The 8536-nt window shown below is 37.3% G+C and overlaps 2 protein-coding genes across 2 annotated transcripts; one reads left to right on the top strand and one right to left on the bottom strand.

The window, feature by feature from the left end:
- Nucleotides 1-200: 200 nt before the first annotated feature.
- LOC123885094 (protein FAR1-RELATED SEQUENCE 5-like) lies at nucleotides 201-3556 on the bottom strand. Its single transcript, XM_045934323.1, has 3 exons — nucleotides 3477-3556; nucleotides 886-3166; nucleotides 201-777 (listed from the first exon to the last, which is right to left on the bottom strand). Exons 2-3 carry the CDS (start codon nucleotides 3154-3156, stop codon nucleotides 256-258), a joined length of 2793 nt encoding a protein of 930 aa, XP_045790279.1. The 5' UTR covers nucleotides 3157-3166; nucleotides 3477-3556; the 3' UTR covers nucleotides 201-255.
- Nucleotides 3557-4642: 1086 nt separating this feature from the next.
- Nucleotides 4643-7867, top strand: LOC123883447 (protein MAIN-LIKE 1-like). The gene is made up of 4 exons (XM_045932252.1): nucleotides 4643-5028; nucleotides 5425-5945; nucleotides 6052-6774; nucleotides 6866-7867. Exons 2-4 carry the CDS (start codon nucleotides 5427-5429, stop codon nucleotides 7673-7675), a joined length of 2052 nt encoding a protein of 683 aa, XP_045788208.1. The 5' UTR covers nucleotides 4643-5028; nucleotides 5425-5426; the 3' UTR covers nucleotides 7676-7867.
- Nucleotides 7868-8536: the final 669 nt, after the last annotated feature.

Here is an 8536-nt window from a genome sequence, read left to right as displayed (position 1 = left end):
GCTCTCTTTTTTTTTTTTTTTTCTCTTTAACAAATGGTTTCAGTAATAGTATTAACAAACATTATGTCCCAAAATTCAATCACAATTTAACAATACCTTAAAAAAAATAATTTCTAGTTCAATTCTTTCCAAATCTCAATGTAAATGTACATTAAAAACAAAAAACTTAGTTTCAAAATATCATAAACATTACAGCCCAAATCTCAAATTCGATCACATAGTACATCCAACACATTTAATATATAAAACAAAACCTCATTGTTTACCATCAGCAGATTTCATCACCTGTTGTAACAGACCATAACACGAAGTTGAATTTGCACCAACATTCATTCCATACAGTTGGTATAGAGGTGGTACATGTGGTACAGAAGTTACATGTTGTGCAGGTGGAACATGTTGTCCAGATGGTACGTGCATCTGTTGCATAACCGGATGTAACATAGGAATCATATGTTGAAATCCATACATCGGAGTGAATTGCCCGGTCGCACTAGTAACATCAATATGTGTTGGTGTTGACACATTAGCGCCACGCTCTTTCAATTGCACCGAACATTTATTTCTCTTTTGCACAATACTTTCACAAAGGTCTTTCGGTAGCTCTGAACATTTCTTCTTTTTTGGTGCCACACTACTTTCGCAAAGGTCTTTCGGTTGCTCTGCACATTTCTTCTTTTTCTGTCGCACACTACTTTCACCAACGTCAACCGGTAGCTCTGAATTTATGTCTTGCACACTACTTTCAGCGTTGCAACTTTTTTTTCTCTTTTTATCCTGTTTATAACAATAAAAAAGAAATTTTACTACAAATATAAAACAATATAATTAATAAAACATATTATATGATTCGAAAGATAAACAATCAAGAATTATTAAAATTACCGAACAAGTCCTCGCATTATGAGTTGTACTCTTGCAATGAGTACAATGCCTGAGAGCTTTTGCGTCATTCTTTTTTTTCTTTGGAGCACCTTTACTCTGAACCGGGATAGGATCACCAACAACTGACTTTTGTGTTCCAATAGGATCCTCAACACTGCAATATTTTTTTTTTAAATTCATGAGGTCATCCATAATGTCACCATACACACCATTCTTTTTAGAAGCTTCTTTGCAAAATGATGTCAGAACAGAACAATATGCACCAAAACGGGCAAGCTCAATCACATCGGAATCAACTGGATCATTAACATCCACCATGTTCAAATAATCAATTTTAGCATCCTTGGTCCATCGCGACAATACCAAAGTGCTAGGAATGTGATCAACATGTTCTTCCTTCATCACATGAAAAATATGAGAACAAGGAAGTCCACGAGAATCAAACAACCTGCACGAACATTGGAATGTATCACCATCGTAAACAACTGTTCTTTCATACGCATCCCGACAATATTTAGTCAAAGTATAAAACTTTGTATCTCCAATTTCCTTTTTATGCTTAACAATCAATTCACCGGCCTTCATAATTTCTTCTTTCACTTCTTTGAAAATCTCCGCTGTATAGATTTTAGCGGCATTGCTCTCAATCAAACGTAGTTGAGTTGTCAACACAGGTTCTGAAAACTTTGACTTAAAATCTTCAACAAGTTCATTGTTTCTGTAGCCTCTTAGAGCCTGCTCAAAATTTTGCATAAATTCAAAGATGCATCCTTTCTTTCTTACATAACTCTTTATTATTGCATTGATTGCTTCACATTGGGACGTAGTTCTTATACGTCCAAAAAACTTATCCCGCAGGTATGCAGTTGCCCATAGTAACTTGTTCTCGTAGGTTTTGATAACCCACGGATGTCCTTCAACTCCATTTTCTTTAATCATCTCTGACCAATACTCTTCAAAATCATCCTTTGAAAAATTTGAGAACATGGCTTTTTTAAATCCCTTCAGAAAACCTGAATTCTTCACATTCTCACCTGCATTCTTATTCAAATGCCAGGCACATAACCGATGAGTCGAATCGGGGAAAACCTCTTTTATAGCCTCCCTCATAGCCCCATCTCCATCTGTCACCACAGCTTTTGGGCGTTTATTTTCCATACACTCCAAAAAACAATTCAACACCCACTTATACGTCTCCGTGGTTTCATCTGATACCAACGCAGCGCCAAAAATTATTGTTTGGGAATGGTGGTTACAACCTGAAAATATAACCAGCGGGAGGTTGTATTTGTTCCTCTTGTATGTTGTGTCAAATGCAACCACATCTCCAAAACAGAAGTAGTCAGATCTACTGGTCCCATCAGCCCAAAAAAGAGACTTCATCCGTCCATTGCTAGTGTCAGCAGCATATTCAGCATAGAGCATGGGATCAGTAGCTGACTTTGCATTAAGATAATGTAGCGATGCGGCAACATCACCATCTTTAACAATATCACGCATTTTTTTATCAAAATAATTATAAAGATCTTTCTTCGTAAACCCAACACCACCATATCCACCCTTCTGAGCAACCATGTACCCCATAATATGACAAGTTCTAATTCCACGTGACTGCATACCATCAACCTGAGCTCTATCTGCTTCGCTAATCTTACGATAAACCGGGTGTAAGTGCACAAACCTAGCTGATGTTAATTCATGGTTATGAGTCTCTTCAAACACAGACACTACAAATCTACCCTTATCGGCTTTGTATGTCACACGAAACCTAGCCGTGCATTTCGTACGTGTCAAACGTCGGTGCTCTCTTTTCCTATCTAACCTAGATATGTGTCTCTTATCTCGTAAACCTTGTCTACTGCATACAAAAAGCTTGTTTGTTATTATTTTACTACCATCAGGCCCTATTTTTTTCTTATCATCACTTTTCCTAACGGAAAAACCTTTACATTTACCGTATTGATAATAAAATTCATAAGCTTCGTCAACACTACCAAAATCCATACCACGAATTTCATCAGCAGTCATAGAATTAATACGTACCGCTCTTTCACCTATAGATGCTTCATCAGCAAAATCATGGTCATTGCCATCATCATCATCATCATCATCATCACCATCATCATGGTGGTCACCATGATCATCGCCATCATCTGACCTATCATGCCCACTGGATGCCGAATAGCTGGAATTCTCATCATCAGATGTATGACTATCAGTTGAACTAACTTCATTAGAATCAACATCTAGAGATTCATCAAATTTTACCATTGTTGTGAACCTAAAACACAACAATTGTCACCATCAATAACAATACCACCAAAATTCCTAAACAAAATGAAAGGTAACTAACACAACTGAAAATCAAATTTATACTCACACAACTAATTTTATACAGAAAACAAATTAAAGCTAATTCCCAAATTGAAAATCAAAATTAATTCTTAATAACTAATTACAAATAAAACTGCAATTCAATTTCAGCATGAACCCTAACTCCCAAACGAAATCAAACTGATTTTCTGCATAAACCCTAATTCCCAAATTGAAATCAAATTAATTCTTAATAACTATTACTGTTTCGTATTTACCTTAGCAACTGCACACGCAATCTTCTTTCACAAACTCGCCGTCGAATGGAGTTCCGTTCAAACTCAGGTGAAGGAAAACAATGAACTAGCAAAGTCTGTTCGTCCAGCAATTGCGACCGTTTTGGAGGTTAATGTTGTTGTTTACACTTTGTTGGGGATGAAAACAAGTTCAGGAAAACGAAACCAATGTTGGTGATGAAGACGATGAAGACGATGAAGTTCAGAAGAAGTAAAACAATGAACTTTGATTCAAAAATAATTACAACGATTATTTTGTCATGTTGTTTTTTATTTAATTTTAGTTTTAAATTTAGTTTTAATTTAGTTTTAATTAATTTACAAAATTAACAAAATATAATATTGGGGTAATTGTGTAAGTTTTAATATGTAAGGGACTTAGTTGAAATATTAAAAGATGGTAAGTTCCATGGTAAGTATCATACATAAAGGTTGTACCATATCATTCAAAGTTGGTCAACATTGCATCCTCATTGGCCAGTTTTGGAATGTACCAAAACATTCCAACTAAGGAATGTACCATAGAATTTTCCTTTTCAAATATCCATACAACTTATCAAACACTTTAAAATGCATCTCATCGAAGTATGTCACTTGTTTGAAGGAAAGAAAAAAAAAACAGGTCTATGTGGCATTTAATGTGCGATCATATACAGAAGAGCATTTACTACTTTATGAAAAAACCAATGAAAAGACAATATTCTAATTATTTTTATTTACTTATGAAATGCATATCATATTTTTGTTAGAGTTAAGTTCTGTCACTTCTGTGTGCTAACTAATAATAAGTTCCTCTTTTTTTTCTTTTATAAAATCTATTTTTTCTATATTCTTCGATACTTACACGAAGTTAATTTTTTTTTAATAATTAATCATGTCGAAAAAGACTAACAATAAATCGGTTTAAATGATAAAAAAAATTATGCCTTAAGTAAGTGGTCAAGACTTTGAACATCAACTACGTATAGAGAAAATATAATTGAAAGGGGAGAATTCGCATTGTGTGATTCATAAATTTTCTGACATGAATAAGTCTTTATTAAACGGGGTAAAAAATTTGTACATATAAAATACGGTAAAAAAAAAAAAAAATCAAGGCCTACAAGATGGTGTTGATTCTAGCTTATTGTCCATCAAGAAAAGAAAATTGCTTTTTAAGCCCCATGGATTGCTCTCAAACCCCCCTAAAATCCCAAAATACCCTCGCAATTGAAACCAGTTTCGTTTGGTAAATACAACCCGAAAGAAATTTCGTTCGGTAAATACGTGACGAACACTCTTGGGTTCGGTAATTACGTGACGAAAACGCTGTGGTTCGGTAAATACGTGCCGAACGGACGTGAGATACAGTTTTAAACACAAAACATCTCATTAGTTACGATAATCACAAGTGTTGAAGGTGGAAGGGCGATTCTCTAGGGTTTAGGGTCGCAAATTCGAAGGCAAGAAAGAAGAACAAGGTGAAATTCGTTGACAACAAATCATTCATCACCAACGGTTTGGATTGCGTTTTTGGATTCTTTCACTTCAACAAGTAAGTTTTCAAACTAATCTCTCTTGTATTGTTGGTTTTCTTAGGTTTCCACGAATTGGTTTTGTTTTGGATTATATTTAGATTGTATTCTTGATTGTGTTGTTGATTCCACGATTTGGGATGTTAATTTAATTTATGGCATAAAATTTTGATTCATAGTTTGGATTATGTGCACCAAGTGTTTGATAAAATGCTTGAATGAGATTGATTGTGTAGATTTGTTGATATGAGTAACTGTGAATTGGTTGTTTGATATATGTGCACCAAGTGTTTGATAAAATGCCTGAATGAGTAAGTGTGCAATTGAATTTAGTAACTGTTATAGGAATGGTTGTATTTTTAAATTGTTTACTGTTATAGGAATGTTCTTGATTATTGTTGTGTATTTTGTTATAGGAATGACAGATGATGTTGGGCGAACAAGAGGTGGAAGGGAAAGTAGAGCACATGGCTCTGCACGAAGAGAGGCTGCGAAGGGCTCTGCACGAAGAGAGGCTGCGAAGGTACATAGAAACACAAGACAAACTAAGGGGAAAAGTGTTATTGTAGAGCCTGAATCTGAAGATGAGAATGTGGAGGAACAACAGTTTGAGGATGAGCATGAAGTGGACATAGGGCAACAGGCGTCTGAACACGAAGATGAGCAGGAAGTCGAAGATGAGATGGAAGTTGCTGATGATGTGGAAGATGAGATGGAAGTTGCTGATGATGTGGAAGATGAGATGGAAGTTGCTGAAGAACAAACACCACCACCACCAGAAAAAAAATCACGTAAAAAGAATCCGAGAACAACACAAGGAAGAAACCCACCACCTGTATCAGAACCACCAGTTACATCTTATGATGGTGGTCCAAAGGAGTTGTCGTTGTTGCCCGGATTTGGGAAACATGTTGCTGTCGCGATTTGGAGAGGAGATGTAAGTTTAAAAGTTTTGTAGTTTTAATGTTTTTAGCTATTGATATCCATATGCACTGAACATATCCATATCCACTGAAAATGTGTGTTTGATTTGAAATTTGCAGTGTAAAAATCGGTACTTGAGGTGCATGAACAACGGAAAGAAAATGAACGACTTCGATTTACCAAGAAGAGGAGTTCGGTGGTTTTGGGACGTTGTTGATGCTACTGGACTTCGACCGCTGTTGAAGACAAATTACAATCATCTTGACTGGGGTCTATTGACAGCATTTACAGAGCGATGGCATCCGGAGACCGGTACTTTCCATCTGCCCATTGGTGAGATGACCATAACCCTGGATGATGTGTCTTGCTTGCTTCACATTCCGATTACCGGTAAAATGCTCAACCACCTTGGAACGTCATGCACAGTTGAAGAAGGTGAAGATATGTGTTACGAGTACCTAAACTTCTCAAGAACTGAATGCAGAAAGGAATTTAAAAAAATGAAAGGAGCACATATTGGGTTTTTCATGCTGGATAAGATATATACGGAAAATATGAAAGCTGTGGTGCGAGCTGAAAAAAAAAAGATGCCGGATGATAAAGTGCAGCATTTGAGGGAATGCACGATTAGATCATTTTTACTGTACTTGCTTGGTGCAACACTTTTCACCAACAAAAGCATGCAGTATGTAGATGTCATTTTCCTGACTTACTTGCAAGACCTAAGTTTGGTTAATACATGGAATTGGGGTGCTTCTGGGTTGGCTTATATGTATAACTACTTGGATGCTGCAAGTCGCCCGAGATGTGGAAATCTTGGTGGTTACAACGCCATGTTTCATGTATGTATATTTAAACTTACGTTATTTTCATACTGGTGCATATTTGTATAACTAATGTGAGTATTTATTTATTTGTTCACTTTTGGTATAGGCATGGATTTTGTCGCATTTCGAGAGGTTCGGATCGCGATATGTTGACACTAACTACAGCCATAATGATCCAATTGCGGCCAAGTATTATCCATTTAAAGGTGGAAAATGTCCAACTGAGCATAGGACCACATTGGATCGGATGGAGGTTGATGAGGTAACGTGGCGCCCATATGAGGATCACAGACAAACACGCCCATTTGAAGATATTAGTTGGTACACCGGCTGGATTATGTGTGGAACCGCTATGATCTCTCCATATTTGCCAGAGCGTGTCCTCAGGCAATTTGGACATGTGCAGTCTATTCCCAGACATCCAGATGTTTCTGCAAAGGCTGGTATGACTCGGTTTAGTATTGCTGAAGCATTTGCTGATTATTTGGTTGCTAACTATGTCACAGAGGAAATGCGTGGCCCGAGAGCACATAATGGCTTTGAGACCGTTGACGGATACATTGCTTGGTTTTATCGTGTCTCGCATCCGAAGTTATGGGCACCAATTGATGGGAACCCGAAAAGACCTGCCGATTATGAAGTATTGCTTGAGGAGGACATTGCTGCAGAAAAATGTGACGTGTTTGAAATTTGTAAGACGGTGCACGCAGAGGTGAGGGAAAAGCTTGATGGTGACTTGACATTCGAGGAGGCAAAGGAGCTACTTGAAAAAGTTTACAATGATTTGACGCCTGTGGTGACATATTCTGTGCGACGAAGGAAAAAGGCAGACTCGGGTGAAGGAAAAAAGCGAAAGAGGAAGAAGAAACGTTCAGGAGAGGAGGCTGGAGAGGAGGCTGGTCCAAGTAGTCATTAGGAACAAAGGACTTTAATGTATGTCTGGGTTGTATTTTGTATTTTGAACAATTGGACTTTGTATTATGTACGACTAAATTTATGTCTTGGTTGTATTTTGAACAACGGACTTTGTATTTTGTGCGACTAAATTTATGTCTCGGTTGTATTTTGAACAATTGGACTTTGTTTTTTGAACAATGGAATGTATTGATGTGAATCTGTCTGTTTTCATATATTGAATTCGACAAAAATGCAAATGAAAATGAACAACTATTTGAAAGAAATTTGGACAGGTCTGAACATCCGAACAATGGTTTCGGCGTGGATGTAATTCCATGTGATGATTGAAGCAACCAATATTTCCTGGCCAGGAGAACATTGGTTCGGTACATACGTGCCGAAATGAATCAAAACAGAACCTAGTCACAGTATTTCGGCAGATACGACCCGAAATCTGCGCTTGTTAGGCCAGCATAACATTGGTTCGGTACATACGTGCCGAAATGAATCAAAACAGAACCTAGTAACAGTATTTCGGCAGATACGACCCGAAATCTGTGCATATTTGGCCAGCATAACATTGGTTCGGTAGATACGTGCCGAATTGGATCAAAACAGAACCTAGTCACAGTATTTCGGCAGATACGACCCGAAATCTGCGCTTGTTAGGCCAGCATAACATTGGTTCGGTACATACGTGCCGAATTGGATCAAAACAGAACCTAGTGACAGTATTTCGGCAGATACGACCCGAAATCTGCGCTTGTTAGGCCAGCATAACATTGGTTCGGTACATACGTGCCGAAATGAATCAAAACAGAACCTAGTAACAGTATTTCGGCAGATACGACCCGAAATCTGTGCATATTTGGCCAGTAGA

Source organism: Trifolium pratense, linkage group LG5 (assembly GCF_020283565.1).
Source record: "Trifolium pratense cultivar HEN17-A07 linkage group LG5, ARS_RC_1.1, whole genome shotgun sequence".
In the NCBI taxonomy this organism is placed as follows: Eukaryota; Viridiplantae; Streptophyta; class Magnoliopsida; order Fabales; family Fabaceae; genus Trifolium; species Trifolium pratense.
Note: the sequence above shows the minus strand (reverse complement) of the source record. Positions and strands in the feature narration are given on the sequence as shown.

What these genes read in the sequence shown, in the direction of transcription:
- LOC123883447 (XM_045932252.1), top strand. Translation starts at nt 5,427, where the DNA reads ATGACAGATGATGTTGGGCGAACAAGAGGTGGAAGGGAAAGTAGAGCA. An exon ending in TCGCGATTTGGAGAGGAGAT is followed by an intron (nt 5,946 to 6,051) that starts GTAAGTTTAAAA and finishes TGAAATTTGCAG; the next exon opens with TGTAAAAATCGGTACTTGAG. An exon ending in GTTACAACGCCATGTTTCAT is followed by an intron (nt 6,775 to 6,865) that starts GTATGTATATTT and finishes CTTTTGGTATAG; the next exon opens with GCATGGATTTTGTCGCATTT.
- LOC123885094 (XM_045934323.1), bottom strand. Translation starts at nt 3,156, where the DNA reads ATGGTAAAATTTGATGAATCTCTAGATGTTGATTCTAATGAAGTTAGT. An exon ending in ATAATGCGAGGACTTGTTCG is followed by an intron (nt 778 to 885) that starts GTAATTTTAATA and finishes TGTTATAAACAG; the next exon opens with GATAAAAAGAGAAAAAAAAG.